Source organism: Poeciliopsis prolifica, unplaced genomic scaffold (assembly GCF_027474105.1).
Source record: "Poeciliopsis prolifica strain line A6 unplaced genomic scaffold, Auburn_PproV2 SCAFFOLD011, whole genome shotgun sequence".
Lineage (NCBI taxonomy): Eukaryota > Metazoa > Chordata > Actinopteri > Cyprinodontiformes > Poeciliidae > Poeciliopsis > Poeciliopsis prolifica.
Window position 1 is genome coordinate 2,934,554 of NW_026562386.1, and position 17,154 is coordinate 2,951,707.

At 37.1% G+C, this 17,154-nt stretch overlaps 1 protein-coding gene across 1 annotated transcript; it reads left to right on the top strand.

Moving 5' to 3' along the window:
• The first annotated feature begins 435 nt into the window (after positions 1-435).
• tradd (tnfrsf1a-associated via death domain) lies at positions 436-14,901 on the top strand. The gene is made up of 5 exons (XM_055036333.1): positions 436-525; positions 9,671-9,824; positions 9,922-10,202; positions 10,772-10,919; positions 14,116-14,901. The coding sequence occupies exons 1-5, from the start codon at positions 436-438 to the stop codon at positions 14,412-14,414; spliced, it is 972 nt and encodes a 323-aa protein (XP_054892308.1). The 3' UTR covers positions 14,415-14,901.
• Positions 14,902-17,154: the final 2,253 nt, after the last annotated feature.

Sequence of the window (17,154 nt, forward strand, 5' to 3'; positions counted from 1 at the left end):
CAACTACTAAAAACTATATTAAATTGATTATCTTGATGAAAATATGGAATTAAAAAAATTCCATATTTTTTGGACTACAACTTTTTCCTTTGGTAAACAAATCAGACAGACAGGATGTAAGTGAAAGTTACAATGAGCAGCATTTTAGCTCACAGTGTTGCTATGACACAAAACATAAGCAGTTTTATTTATTTATATATATATATATATATATATATATATATATATATATATATATATATATATATATATATATATATATATATATATATATTTATAATTATTTAATAATAAATGCTGACTGATTCGTTATTGGGTGTTTTGTCCTACATTAACTGGAGGGCGGACCGCCTTCTTCCTGTTGGGCACCGATTTTTTTCTTCAACTCCGTGCCGGGTTCAGCCAATCACAGGCAAGCTCGCTTCCACTCAGCCAATGAGAGGCCAGGAAGTCACTTCTATGTCAAACAGTAATTTGTCAGGAGGAAGCGCTGCCGAACAACATAAAAGTTTTTTTTCTTTTGAGGTAAGTTTGTCCCCACAATAAGTTTTACCTAACGACGTGCCAGAGGAAGAGTTACTTAGAAGTCCGGCGAGCTTGTTTTTGTGTGATTAAACTGCGCGGCAATAATTAAAAAAGATGTTTTTGTGACTTGTGCTGTGTGTAAGGTCTCCTACTAGCATCTCGACGTCAACACAACGTTACAGAAACATAAAACCCAGTTTCTGTCTCAGTCTGCACACAAATCAACGACACGGTCCAATCACTGATGAATAGTTACAGTTTTTAACAAGTAACCAACTTCTATTGTAACTTAAATCATCTGTAGCTTTGGGTCCGCTGGTGTAGCACTGTGTTAAATTCCTGCAGAAGCTTGTTGGTTAATCTCATACTTTGACTCGGCATACAAGTTGTTTTGCAACAGCAATGTGGAAAAGTAATGCTGCTGTTCTAAAATACAGTCTGAAACATCGTGCGTTCAAGTAAAACGCACGATGGAGTTAGCAGTAAAAACTATATTTCAATTGATAGTATTTTTATGGATATTATTAATGAAAGACATTGTGTTACTTACATTGTGTTAATAAAATACGCATTCACATTTCTCATAGTACACCCACAAACATTGGGACTGAAAAACCTAATTTTCTGACCCTTTTCTTATTTTTAAAAGAAAAGCGTCCCTGCAGCATGATGCTGCTTCACATCGGCATGATGTGTTCAGGTTGATTTAGTTTCCATTGCTACATCCATCAAGTTTAGTTTTGGTCTCATCTGACCAGAGCGTCTTTCTCCACGTCTTTGCCAAATTGTGTTGTGAAATCTTAATATATACTGCTCAAAAAAATAAAGAGAACACTGAAGCAACACAATATAACTCCAAGTAAATCAAACTTCTGTGAAATCAAACTGTCCACTTAGAAAGCAACACTGATTGACAAGCAATATCACCTGCTGTTGTGCAAATGGAGTAGACAACAGGTGGAAATTATTTTCATATTTATTTCATTCATTCAGATCTAGGATGTGTTATTTGAGTGTTCCCTTTATTTTTTTGAGCAGTGTATTTTCTTACCTGCACGCTGGCTGCCTTTCTAAACAATTGCCTCCTGTACAGACCAGCCAGTTTTAGTGGATTATTATGTGTTGGTAGTTTGTAGTTGTTTCCATGGTTAGATGTTTGATTTAATAGAGATGTTGAAATCTCTATTCAGTTGTGGCTGCACAATTTATTGCAAATTTACCATTTATACTCGGCAGCCATATAATAAAAAAAATGCATGCACTTCATTAAAGATGAGGTAAAGATACTACAGATTTATTCTCCTTGGTCCAATGTTACATTTGGTTGTGTTAGTTTGTTAACGCAACAAAAATTGTTTAAGGAGGTCGTCATGTTGTCAATAAAAAAACGTTTCGTTTTTGCTTAAAATCTGATGCAGCCAAAGGCAGCGTTTGCCATAAAATACTGCTGCTGAGATTAAAATAAGGAGTTAAACTGTTTTTCATTAACTGGACAGATTACTCACTATTTGGGGTTTGCAATTGACTCAAAGCAGAAAGGCATCAACACTGTATATTTGAATGTTTTTTATTTATAGAAAAGCATACTGTCACAGCAAAATTCAAAAATTCACCAATATTATTGTATATCACGTTTTCTTGCTTTATAAACTAATCGCACCTTAAAGTTGTTGTTTTTTTTTTTTTTTTTTACAACTTTCTCTGTGATTCTGTTTGTTCACTGATGTTCTCTAACAAACCTCTGAGGCCTTCACCAAGCCTTTTCAGAGTTTTATTTGCAAATATTTTAACCTTTTGCTTCCACTTTGCAGCAACTTTGTGTTTATCAATTGAAATCTTAATAAAATGCAATGATGTTTGTGCTTTTAGCATGACAAAATGCAAAAATATTAAAAAGCATGGAATAGTTTTCTAATTTTGTGGAAATCTCTATGTTTTTAGATGTAAAAAGCCCAACTTGATCTTATTTAGTATTTGTAGTGTAAAGTTGTAGTTAGTTTTCTCCTAAAGACAAATAATAACCAAGAAATACTCTATCCACACTGGAAATATTTTTTTGGACAGAGAGCGATGCCTGTTACATGCAGTCGATAAGCTGAAATCCTGTAATCCTTTTAGTATGTTCCCTGTTTCGACATAATGCCTCCCGTCTATATAGATTACAATAAACAAAACCATTTCAGGAGAAATGAGCCAAATGATAATCTCTACAGTCTTATATCACAACGACACGCGTATTGTGAAGGGAACAATACGTTCAGCCCAGCTTTGTCTTTTCCTTCCATAACAGTATGAAGATCAATTTTAAATCATCGATTTTTAAAAAAAATTAGTTTTTGTTTTCAATGTGTGCCAGCAGATATTTTCTTTGCCGTTTTGTAGTTTTCTAAGGGACGTTGTAATTCAGTGCCCCTCTGCACTGATGGTAAGGTTTGGTTAATGTCAAATCTGAAATAACTGGGTGGAAAATCCCCAGATATAAAGTTTAGAAAGAAAATCTGGGAGAAGATAAGATGCTTGGCACACTGGTATGCAGAAACCCTGAAGTGAAAACTGAAGAGTGCATTAATTATTAATTAGATAATTCACTCGCTTGCTCACTTCACTTCCTGGCTTGTGCCACTGGGATATTTACTTTGACTGGGAGATTCGGTTAAAGGGCCAGTTGACTGATGGCAAAATGAGCTTTGAGGATTTTCAGTTTTAGAACCGATTCGCTTTAAGGCTCTGAAATTATAACACCAGACTTTAAAATATGTCAGAGATAAAGTGTGTTTTTATTGGTCATATGATAAGAGAAAGGTCCACTTTTACATCATTTCTACATCTAGGTATTAATGAAAAAAAAACTTTTTTCTCAATATTTAGTTGGACTGTTGTTAGGATACAAACAATGTACCAGGGCACTGGAATCACAACGTTTTTCAGTACCTTTGTGATAATAAACGTGACGATAAGAAATATTTATTACAACTTTTTAAATGTGTGTCACAGCAATTATAGTCCCACAAGCACAAATAATGTTCTTGAAAAACATTCCCATTTGTAATGGGCCTGAAATATAGGAAAAGATTGATATTATTATACCAGAAAAATGGGGATTCAGCTAACAATTATTTTAGTAATCGATTTATTCTGTCAATTAATTGGCACATCCTCCATATTTTTTATTTAACCTCTTTAAGCCTCTTTATAAAATATTAGAAATGCATAAAAATGACAATAATTTAATTTCTTTTAAAATAAGAAAATGAACATTTTCATTTATATATATGAACATTTTTCACCTTAAATGCAAAATGTATATATATTTTTAGACAATTTTGTCTCAATTACTCTTTGTTCTTTCAACAAGTTACCTTTATTATTCTCTACTCTCCAGTTAATGATTAATATATTGCCAAATGTTCAATAATTGTTTCAGCCATGTAATGAATAATTAAATAGTTATACATTTAATAGTAAACACCTACAGCTCTGAAAAAAGTTAAGAGATCACTGGTGGAATATTTGGTTATTCCACCAAATACTGATCTCTGAACTCTTCCTCAGGTTAAACATGACTTTTGTTGTTTCTAAATGGATATAACTTGTTTTCTTTGAATTATTTAAGCCCTGAAAACGCTGCTTCTTTTTTGTTATTTCGACTATTTCTCTTTTTCTGCAAATAAATACTAAATTTTTACTTGGAAATTTAGAGACATGTTGTCTGTAGTTAATTTTACTCAAACACATACATACAAAAAGTAAAACTGATCTCCTAAGGTCTCTTAATTTTTTTTCCAGAGCTGCCTATTTAGCTGCCAAATATGTCTTTCCCTCATTAATTACCTGGAACAATAAGTTGTGTGTTAGAAGCAGTGATTGCTGCTCCGGTTCCCTCTGCTGTCTGAGGAAGCTTCAGGAGTGATTGTCTGAATGCCACCTGCTCTGTTTGAGCTCGAAACACTGTGTGCTCCATGCAACACCTCCAATCTACAACACAACTAAAACAACAACACTAATGGAAACATGCACACTGGCAGGAGTCCAACCGGTCTCCAGGGACTCAGTTCGCTTCTGCATAAGGAGAGAGAGGGAGGGCTTGATTAGACAGCAGATGCTCTAATTAACCTCACCTGGCACGAATCCCTGAGCTAGTCCTCTCGCCTCCTCCTGCAGTGGAGCAAAAACCACATCCCACTTCTGCACCGAGGTGTCAGTGTTTGCCTGCTCAGACTGATTTATTACATGTCACATGCTTAAAGGAGCAGGTTGCTGCTAAAGTTAGCTCCAATAAGTCTGTATGGTTGACGTCTTTCTCTTTTAGCACATTTAATTATAAGTATACACAGAAATGTGTTTTCTAGCTGATATCTGTTCTTCTGTTGGTTTCTCCCACCTGAGTTGTGGTTTTCTGCAGCTGCTCCACAGTTACAACAAGCTTCATAGTTACCTTTTCTGATTACTTGTCTGGCCTGGGTCACCATAAGTCACCGTTTTCAGTTACTTCTGTAGTAAACTGCTTTCACTGGATTCCATTTATGGGTAAACAACAGCATTAGTGGCCGTAAAAATGAGTTGTCTCAAAATCCTCCCGATTGTTGCGTCACAATCCTCTGCCACTGTGTCGGTAACCAATCAAACTGGTTTTGGTCTCCTTACTAATGGCTGCTGGAAAAGACAAGTGTTTTGTTGTTGACTTAACATTTAGAAACCACTTGCTGTATCCTTGTTTGTTGTGCTGGAGGCTCCATTTCTGCTTTTCAAAGATGTACAATTGTGTAGTTGTGCATCCATTTGTAGCCATTTCTGTTTATGAGTGTAAACGTTGAGTTGGGGGCGTGGCCAGCAGCAGCTTATTGGGATTTAAAGTGACAAGACAACTTAAAGCAGCTCATTCTGAAATAGCCAGAATTAACCAGTATAAAATCTCATTACCTAAGAATGATTTTGTGGAAAAAATGTAATGAACATGTCTGTATAAGGCATACACTATGGCCTGTACAAAGCAACTATTCAAGGAAGAATAATAAGACTTTTTAGGGGATCATGTTTTTTACACTTGCTAGGTTTTTTTTTTTTTTTTTTTTAAAGTGAGGTTCAGATATTTGTAGTGAAAAGGCGTGAATGCTGCCAGCTGCAGCTGTTGCTACACACGTGACTTCATTCCCAATGCCTGGCTCTGTCATGAGGGATGCTCATGTTGGAAACACGCAGCCGCCTAACCCCTAGGAAACCTGAGGTCATCTCAGGTTTCCTAGGGGTCCTCTGCAGCAACGCCAGGTGACAGGCAGGTCGCGTCAGTGCTAACTGAGGTCAGTACACCTGCAGTGGGGGGTTGTGTTGCTGCCTCCAGCAACCTTCCATTTATGCTTTTCTATTTCTGTCTTTGTGATAACGTGGGAAATACTAATACAGCTTAGTGTTCAGTTTTCTTTTAGAAATATCCATAGCTCTGCAGAATATTGGAGCTCTCACACACCCAACTGTTGGCAAAACATGCAGCCTGGAGGCCAGTTTCCTCCTAGACTTCCAGCTTCTCTGTGAGCCACGGCTATGTCCTGCACCTCACTGGAAAGCTCCTGTTTCAATGTTGCAATCCCAAATAAGGTGAACACAGTGGAGCATATCGGCTGATAAAAATCAACCTGTTCAAGATTCAAGCAACGACAGGTTTCTGCCTTTTTGAATGTGGGAAATGTTTATTTCCCCTTATTTTATTTTTTCCTACGATGCAAAAACAAAATTTTACCAAGTATGTTTTGGCTAAACTTTTGTGAAAATATCACTTAAAATAAGAGAGAACTTATCTTAGAAGTAACTTATCATTAGTTATTTTGTTTTTAAGTCAGTAGCTCCTGAATATTAATGAAAAAAATATTAGTTATGACTGAAGGTCATAACTTTTAGAACTAGACATTTTAAATGCAGGTTTAACTAATTTTCAAATTTCCTTAATTTTGGAAATCAGTTTTGATTTCTTTAATTGACTGATTATACCATATTCAGTCAATCAGCTGAGTTATAAAACATATAATGCTAGATAACCATTACATGTGGTTAATGTACATATAATGTACATATAATGTATATTACATGTACATAATTATATCTATATATAATGTACATCATCTACATTCTATCTACATTGATCCATCTTAGGTCATTTTTAAATAGTAAATAATTGATCATTTGATCAGTTACTCAGTACTTAAGGAAACCAAATACTTTTTACTCTTACTTGAGTCGTTTCTTGGATGGCTACTTGTAGTAGTGCTACTCGTACTTTGATACAATTTTTGTGTACTCTTCCCACCTCTGTTCACGTATATCTTGTACTTTTTCATCAATGTTAAGGAGTTATTCACTGAAAATAAGCTCTCATATGTTATTGAAAATTACCTGGAGGTTAGTTTTGTCTTATTTCAAGTATATTAAGATATTTGAACTTGAATATGGGGGAAAATACGTGCTACAATATTATGTTTCTTCAGTGTGACATGAGTTTTCAGTCCATCCCAGTGCAGACGGTTATTAAACCCCATCAGAAAGCTTGATTGCTAATTTGTGAACGTTTTCCCGGGTGACTCAAAACATTTTTTGCCGTCGGATGATCGTGGGATGATCTGTCCAGGGAATCCTAGAGGTAACCTTTTGGCAGCCAAAGATAAGCGATACGTTTTAAGCTCCCAGCGGTCGTGTAATCCTCATGCAGCTGCTGAACTAATCTCGCAGTTTACTTTCAGAGTAGATAGGATCACATAAAACTGCACACTGGATAAGTTGTTAGACATTCTCCCAGATCTGGTTGCCAAGCATGCAGTGTATTAGTGAAATATGAGGAAATGCATCATAATCCAGCTCAGAGGTTGCTGCTTCATGCAGACAGCGCTGAGGGAGAGAGTTTGTTTGCAATCTGCAGTGGTTCATTCAGGGTACAGGAGTTAGACGTCGGAGGCAGGGGGAGGGGAGCGATGAGATTATGAGTGTTTTTATGTAATGAGGGTTTTCAAAGGAGGCGGTGTTAAGCAGAAAAGTTCAGGTGGGCTGGGTTCACAGCTGTTGGGTCCCAAGAGAGCAGTGGCGTCTATTTTAGGTAGAGTTATGTGACGTGATTCTCCATCGTCAGAGGACGAAATTAAAAAGGTTTTGATTTAATGTTGATCACTGTGTAGCTCTGAGTCTCATCTAATTATATTCACACAGCCAAATGATGAATTAATGACGTAAAATACCAGTGTAATTGGGTTATTACACTGGGAATGCACCAGTAAGACGTGTCCTCTTCCAGCCCAATGAATGCATCAGAACTTAAAGTCCTACTTTCTTCAGACTGAAATGCATCTACACATATTTTTGATTGAGACAATATGCATTAGATTAGCTTTTAATGAGTCACTATTATTCTGTTTTGGGTTTTATTTGCAATGTTTTATGATTGTGTTTGATTCCTGTAAACTGTCTGACTGTTTAGAGAAGCGCTATTCAAATAAGACTTTTTTTTTTTTTTCATGTATGATCCAGAATAATTTTCTAACTCCTTTATTTTCTGTTGGATCTAAAGTTACCTCTACAAAAGGTAAAGTTTATAAACATATCTTTTATTACCAGTTTTAGTTAAATTTCATTTCTAGATTAAAATTTACTCCATTGAGTTTGTAACTGTCATCATTCTTGGAAAGAAAATAGTCCAAAATTATAAATGGCGGGTCAAACTTGAAAAAAAAAGAAAGAAAAGGAATTGATCAGGCAGTGAGAGGCTATTGGTACGTTTCTAATTAACATAAATTTATTGATTTGTTTAGTGTTTCATCTGATGGATTATTTAGTGGCTTCGATTTCTGTGAAAATTCAATGAAATCATTCCATGAAAAAATCTTCTAATGCCTGCTCTTGTTTTTTATCTATCTATCTATCTATCTATCTATCTATCTATCTATCTATCTATCTATCTATCTATCTATCTATCTATCTATCTATCTATCTATCTATCTATCTATCTATCTATCTATCTATCTATCTATCTATCTATCTATCTATCTATCTATCTATCTATCTATCTATCTATCTATCTATCTATCTATCTATCTATCTATCTATCTATCTATCTATCTATCTATCTATCTATCTATCTATCTATCTATCTATCTATCTATCTATCTATCTATCTATCTATCTATCTATCTATCTATCTATCTATCTATCTATCTATCTATCTATCTATCTATCTATCTATCTATCTATCTATCTATCTATCTATCTATCTATCTATCTATCTATCTATCTATCTATCTATCTATCTATCTAAACATAATATTTGATAAATCTTTTCATCCATGTTGTTAAGAACTTGATTTAGGAGCATCAGAGTAAAGGGGGCAGAGTACAAATGAAAGCCTCACTCAAAATGTTTACTTTAATTTCAGAGTTGGTTTTACTTCAGATTGAAACAATTATGGTAATCGGATGAGGGATTTAATGAATTGTGATAAATCGATTATAGAAATAATTGTTCATAATTTAATAGTCTATCACTAAGGTACACAGACTTAAAAAAGGCAATTTGCTGAACAAACAACATATTCACAGCAGTACATTTCACAAAAACTATATACATTTATCATTTAAAATAAAATAAATCTATTGTAAATATATTCTACCCCAAACTACTAAAGTGGCACATGCTTAGCCCCACCTGGTCAACGTTCAGTAAAAATATCTCTTATTAAGCATCTTTTGCTATTTAATTATTAATTAGTTAATTAAAAAGCCCGTATTGTCTTGATGCTACGTTGAGCAGAAACAGCTGAGCTTTTTACATGTTTATGTAATTAGATTTTCGCTGCAAATGAATCTTTTCCTACAAATAAAGAAATAAGGAAATTATGTTTTGATGCATTTTTAGGAAATAAAATGGTTTTTTTTTTCACTTAGAAGGGGAATTAAATTATTTATTTGCATTTTTTATGTATTTCTAATATTATATAAAAAGTTTTCATTGGATAAATAAAAAAATCTGATTAATTGTCCTAATAATCAACATAATACTAAAATAGTTAGAGGTACTGTAAGTAGTTGGTGAAGGTCCTCATTTCAGACTATTTTTTACCAGTTGATTTGTTTCTGCTGTCTTCCTCTGACAGTCTAACCATACTGTGTTCAGAAAATGGCGGACAAGACAGCGGACGGGGGAGCGTGGACGGGATGCGCCGTCATGTTCCTGCAGTCGCTCTTTCCTGACGTGGATTTGCTCGCTCTCTACAAAGGCGAGCCGGGGAAGTTCATCATCTTCAAAGTCATCAAGCTGACTCTGAGAGGTAAACCCATCAGCCAGGATCCACCAGGGATGAGGCACAAACACAGGGAAGCTTTTCCAGGCTGTCGCATTAATTAATCAGTGTTTCCCTCGGCCAGATTCTGCGGGAGGTCTGGGAGGCTACGACATCCTAAAGGTCCATGATGCTGAGCCCTTCCTGGGGGTGGAGGTGAAATTTGTGGATGTGGCAGCATGTCAGCAGTTCCTGGAGAGCTACAGCTCCGGAGCGGTGCTCCAGTCCCTCAACCAGCACGCGTGCCGGCTGCTCGGCCTTCCCCAAGACTTCACCGTACGAACCCAGCTGAAGGCCGGGCCTCAGAACCTGGATCTGTGTCTGGACCAGCTGGCTGTCTGTCTGCAGCACATCCACCTTTCACAGGTTGGACCTTTCATTTACTTTGTTCATGTCAGTAGTTCAAGCTAATCCTGTGTAACAAGTGTAAGTAGGGCTGGACGACATGGCCGAAATACTTAAAACAAAACTTTCATGGCAATAATTCTTAATTTGTTTTGAATACCTGAAGTACTGCCAAACTATTGAGGTGACATTTCCTGTTTTATCCACAGTTTTCACTCCGGGCTGTTGTTTTTGTTGTTGCTTTTGTTTCATTTTTAAGCAGTTATGAAGCTCAGTGGTGAAACTTTAAACTGCTGCTGCGCTACTTACTCAGCAGGTTGTTGCTAGGTAACCGTAGAACGATTGAGTTGCTAGGTAACCAAAGAGTACCAGTAAATATGGTAGAAACACGAAGAAGCAACTGGGATGCTAAGCAGAATGAATATTGATCAGGTTTTAGATTGATTAGCTGTGTTCTGGTCAACATCAGCTCTTGGTAGAAACTGTTTCTTAGTCTTACAAAACGCCTCTCTGACCTGTTGTTGTTGACCACGTGTCTATGGAGATGTGTACATTGTCCAGCCCTAAGTGTAAGCGTTGATGTGTGTCAGCCGGAGCGCCTGCGTGACGAAGAGATCGATCATCTGGAGCAGCAGCTGCAGAGCCAGGCGCTGGGTCCGGCACCGCCGCCCCCCACGGTCACACAGGAAGAGTCCCCAGTCCCCAGCAACTGCTTCAAGTTTCAGAACAGAGTGTTTGGTGAGTAAAAACAACACCTTCAGCTTTCCTGCCCCGTCTGAAGGCTTCTGGATCACTGTGGAGTTTAAAGGATTAAACAAGGAGGGGCGTGGAAAGGGTATATATTTGATGTTGTGTCCATCCATCTGGAGCTGAAATGGTTAATCTGATTCATTGGAATGAATTGATTGTTGAGAAACTTGTCAAGTGTTTCTAATTTTGTGACGAATTAGTTGTTAACTGTAGTGTGAAGACTCAAAAAAGTGATTGGCTGAAAGAACATCACAATCTAGACTAGTAATTAAGTTCAAACTGTACAAACTATGTAAACATTTTGTATATAAGATAAAATTTTGTGTGTAAATATGTTCGACCCAAAACTCCTCTAGTAGCTTAATTTTAGCCTCGCTCGGTTCAAATTATATTAAAAAATCAAAAAAGAAAAATATTCTATTGGGTTCCTTTTAATGTTCAGTTATTAATCGGTTAATAGAATAAATAATTACCATCAGCCCAAAATTATATTGATTGTAAGTCAAGCTTTTCATGTGTTTGAGCTTGAATTATTTTTAGCTGCTGATGCATCATTTGCATACACTTAAGGATTCTTATAAAATTGGATTTTAGGCAATAAAAAGTTTATTTTCTTATTTTTTTAAAAATGCAATTATTTCTTTACTCAATTTTTTATGTATTTCTAACGTTTTATAGAAAAGCTTGAGTGATGAAATAAAAAATCTGCAGAATGTGACATTTTTAATACAACAAATCAATTAATCATCATCAAAATAATCAATATTTGCAGCCCTCCATCCATCCATTCATTGAATAAGTTTGTTTGTCTATCACAGGATCAATTTTCTCCAGTAAAAGAAAAACTTTAATTTTGAGGAAAATACAACTTAAAATAGTTTGACTAATATATTTCTGTTTCTTTTTCTTATGGAAAGTCTTATTGCTGTGATCATCACAACAAATTCTTTGTCAGGGTTTCCAGTAATTACTTTAATATTACCTTATAGTTGATTGAAAACTCAAAAAAATCTGGAAAATCTATGAAAACTGTTCATTTCATTCAACTTTTCACTACTATCCAATGAGACAGAGTTGGTGTTGATCTCCTTCTGGGAGCTTCATTCTGTTTCTCCATTTCCCAGACTAACTTCCTGAACGCAACAAACTGTCAGGTTCATGTTTCCTGAACGGCTTCCACCATTTTTGATTAAATATTGAATTTGGTGCCGTTTCCAGCTGACTCTAATCCATCTGATTGCTACCTGTCTGTGGTGAGAGATTAGTTCAAACAGACAAAATGTGCTGTTCATGTTTGGGTTGATTTCATAGTGGCTCGCCACAATTTTACATTAATTTGTGGCTTACCTTTAAGCCTTAGGATGTTACATAAAACATGACTCCCCATTAGAAATAAAAATTATTCACTTTGTTTTTTTTCCTGCAACTTCCTAATGGATGCTCTTATTTTGTAGGATGAAAAATCTGTCTGACATGTATTTCATTATTACCGACACCCAGTGACTCAGACAGTGTCCGCTTCACCTCCATCGTCTCTCAGCCCTTTCAGCTGGTTGTTTTGCTTTTGGCTTGCAGGCCTGCAGCTACTTGTTTGATTTGTTTTCTCATAAGAGTTAATTGCAGCTGCTCTCCTCTGAGCACCGACTGCTCCGATCCAAACAGACCCATAGCCTCTAGCTGATGAACACAAGCTACCAATGTTGTGCTTTGCAGATTTTGTAACTTCAGTTTTTGTTCATAGAAGAGGTGCATATTGATTTTCAGTGTATTTTTTGCCCTGGTATTACATAAAATCACGGGGAACGCCGTTAAAGGGTGCAGCTGAAGCTACACTATTAATCCATTGAGCAGACTCTAGCTGTAAAGTGGAGCAGATGTCTTCTTGTGTTAGCCACAAAATCACTGTTCGGGATGTTGCAGCTGAAATAACAGTTTTCTGGAGCTTCAGAAACTTCAAGGCTGTAGATTCATTTGCAAGAAGGAGCTTCAGTGAGTCCGACAAGCACCTGGATGCACCGACTGAGGAGGATTTCACAGGATGATGCTCAAGTTTGGCAGTAAGAATCCCAGCGAAGCCAAGAAACGGAGAGAAATTTAGCAGCAGGAGGACAGAGGCTGGAGCAAAGTGATTTTCTCTGATGACTCATCCTGATTGTTTGGGACATCTGGGAAATCATTTAATGGGAGAGCAAAAGATGAGATCCACCACAGTCCATGTGCGGTTGCATCTCATTGAAGGAAGTGGGCTTGTTAACATTTCCCCAAGAAGAGTCGAGTGAATCAAGAGTGGTATAAAAACCTCCATGAATAGCAACCATTTATATCAACAGGCTCTGTTTGGTGATCACCAGAGTATTTGTTAGCATGACGGAGCATCGCGTCACATGAAAAACATGACAACAAGTGGCTGAAAAATATTTTTAACTATATAGTATATTAAGAAATATTGAGTCAGTATGTAAGCCAGCTATATTTGGTCCAAAAAACTTTTTAAACCTATAGTCTACTTTTAAATTCTTTATCTGTACATTAGAGAAACATGTACGATGCTAACCATCTAACAACGATTGTGTTGATGACAAAACGTTCAACCAAATGAACAGACTGAGCAGCTGACTGCTTAGAGGACTTTCTGCTTGGATTTGGATAAATATCTCACAATCCTGAACCATTTTTGAAAAGCCAGCATTTTAGATCACTTTTTTCAAGACACCATTACCTAATATGCAATAACATACTTTCAAAGTTGTAGCAAAGGACCTAAACATGTGAAACGTTCAGCCATTTCTGCTCGACTTGACATGAATACAGTGTAGAATTTGAACCAGATGAAGCTTAAACTATTTACAGACAAAAGGTTTTATTTTGCCTAGAATGCAAAACAATATTTTTTTTTGCATAATTTTGGCTTAGTTTCTGCTGTGATAAGTTGTTCTTTCAGCAAGTGACCTTTTTTCAGTCTATAGAAAGCTATTGATTAATTATCGTAACTAATCGTTTCAGCCCTACTTGAAGCATTTCAACATAATGTAACAGCAATGCCGCCCTCTTATGAAGTAGAAATTTCAATTTGTAACGTATTCTGGGAAAAGTTTGATGTTTACATAATCATGCTAAGTAGAATTAACTTTCCCCCCCCCCCCCCTCTCTCTCTCTCTTGGCGTTTCATCCTTTGGCTCACCAGAGGACCGAATGCTGACACCGGCAGATGTTCAGAGCTTTTCGAACGGAGTGGGCCGTCAGTGGAAACATGTGGGGAGGGCCCTGGGGAAGAGCTGTCGCGCTCTGAAGGGCCCCGCCATTGACAACCTGGCCTACGAGTACGAGAGAGAAGGGCTGTATGAGCAAGCCTATCAGCTGCTGAGCCGCTTCATTCAGGCGGAGGGGAGGGCGGCCAAGCTGAGCCGACTGGTCAGAGCTCTGGAGGACAGCAAACTCACCAGCCTGGCTGAAAACATGCTGGGCATGCAGCCCCGAGAGTAACTCTGTGTGCGAGTTTTAAAAGCCAAACTGAAGGCCGGGCTCCTCTGTGGCAGTGGAAACGTTCTCCCGCCGCTTTTTTACATTCAGAGTAGCTGTTCCCGACTTTCCTCATGTTTGAATCAGAACCAAGTGTGTGTGAATGTGTGTGAATTCACGGTTTATGTATGTGTGTGTGTGTGAGAGGGTGAGAAAGAGATTCCGATCAACATTTGTAATCTTTTGTTTATTTGAAGTAATCTGTCATCACTGTTTAAAAGAAAATGCAATCTGGAGTTTGATACACTGTGTGAACCATTTTTATCATGTTACAGATGGAACCTGCTGGGTCCTGCTTCTAGTGACAGCACAACTGAAGGAAATTGATTTTTTTTTTTCTCTCTGATATAATGGGTCCTAGAAAATTAAATGATTGTGGAAAGAAGGCTTATGTTTCTGTTTGATGCATTAATGTAATTAAAACTGAAAACACAATTTTGTCTAAATTCCCTCAGGTGTAATTTGGTGTTAATCCTTCCCCCGTTCGCCGCCATCACTCAGTCACTCACACACGTGCACGTTCTGCATACGACTGAATTAGTGATTCCCGGTGTCGCTCCTGAACGTGTGTGTGTGTGTGTGTGTATCTTACCATGCTGACCATAGATCAGATGGACGGTTGGCTTCAACCCCCTCCACTCTTCCACGCTTCATACTCTGACTGACCATCCATCCAGATGTGATGGCTGGATTAGAAGCTTTTATCACGCGTACTTTTTGCAGCTTTATGGTATGGGCACAAACTCCACATTGGCCAAGCAGTCATTGGAAGTAACTAGATTGTTTTTTTTCTTTAGAAACAGCAGTGAGAATGCAGATCTGCTTTAAGAATGCACCAAACCATACGGTGGAGAGAGACAGCTGAAAAGAGAAAATACTGAAGCAAGACGAAGAGAAAAAGAGCAGACAATAGCTCAAGAGAGACAAAAAAAAAAGAGAAAACAACTGGAGAGCTGAAGAAGCAAAGCTGAAATCAGCTGAAAGAGAGACAGAGGTGAAGACAACTAAAGAGAAAAAACTGAAGAGAGCAAAAGAGAGAGAGCGCTGAAACAGACGGGGCTAAAGACAACTAGAGAGAAAAACTGAAGATGGGTGAAGAGAGATGCAGAGCTGAAAATGTTTTATTTGGAGCCCAGTGGGGGCGGTACCGCCACCATTGAGAAACATAGAGTAATTTGTACAAACAGCAACATTTTGTTTGTGAAAAATCAAATTTGAAAAAGCTTCAGTTACAGTAACACATGGTAGCAGTTTAGCATTACACTGTAAAACAAAAAATGTCCAAAAACTGGCATAAAACTTACATCATGATATTTTTTTTTCAAACAATCCATAAGCGATATCAAAAAGCTAAATCATTTGAAAATAGCTAAATGCCTGGTGGCTTGTTTAGCACAGACAGGTGCACCTAAACAGGTGTGTAAAGGCAATTAAAAGGTTTATTATGTCAGTAATTGTACAGTATATTGGTGCAGTAATTTATTACCAAGTATTCCAGGGACATCCTGTACTGTTAAAAAAAAAAAAACTTTTTCAGTCAGCTCATAGATGCAAAATTTATTTTATTTGTCTTGTACATCATTAGAATAGCAGTGATAAATGCCTAAGTTGTATCCTTGTGGGTAATATAGTGAGTTTCTTTTTTTCAGTGTTAGCTTTTCAACATTGCAATTCATTGCAACGTACTTTATATTTTTATACATATTTTCTACTACTTAAATTGTAATATATAATTTTATTTTAACGTAATATCAGATATAATTGAGAATCAGAAAATTCAGTTTCTGATTATAATATTGGCTTTTTAATGTTACATTGCAGCCGAATTAACACCCATCAATAACTCAGACTGTACGTGGATTTCCTGCCATGTTATTGTCGTAATTAAAGGTCCACTTGCTGCTCTGTGTTCCACACCGGCTGTTTTTCAGACCTACTTATGTTGTTGACACGATTAAACGTCACCCAGGTGCAGGAGAACAGAGGACAAGTGACGGCGGTCGAGTTGGGACATTTCAGTTGATTCCCCAGTGACTCCAGACCACGGAGCGACACCCGCCACTTCGATATTTCTGTCATTTTTTACAGTGTTTCATCGGACGTGATTAGAGCTCGGCGGCTCTGACGTAAACCAGATTGTTAGGTGTGTCTCGCGCGGTCAGTTCTGGGTATGGCAGGCCAATTTATCATATAAATATTTGGCGCAGACGTCCATTATTCAGTTTTTCTTGTCAAAAAAAAGGGGGGAAAAACTTTCCAAAAACACAGCTTACGTCACAATGCTGTTACTTTGTAAGACAACAGCCACTCTGACATCTGGACGTCCCGCCATTAGAATTTCAAAAAGGCACATTTTCAAGGAGTTGAAAACAATTAAAATAATAATAATAAAAAGACTGTTTTCTAGCTTCAGATTGGGATAGAAATATAAACTTTAAAAATGGAAATGTTCCTATTCAGATGGATTTAACTTCCCTAGTTAACTGGTAATACAACCGTGGATCCAAGAATCCGAGAAATGATCTGGGATTATGCTGTGAATCCCAGATGATTTCTCAGATTGTATGTGGCTGAGGGGCCTGCCTGTGGTGCCATTCATCCAAGGACTGCCAGTGTTTGGTATCTTCTGACTTTTCTGGTAAGATTTCTGATTTAGCTTGGTGATCAGATGCTTTTATTTTTCCAAGATGGATCTCAGTTTTGA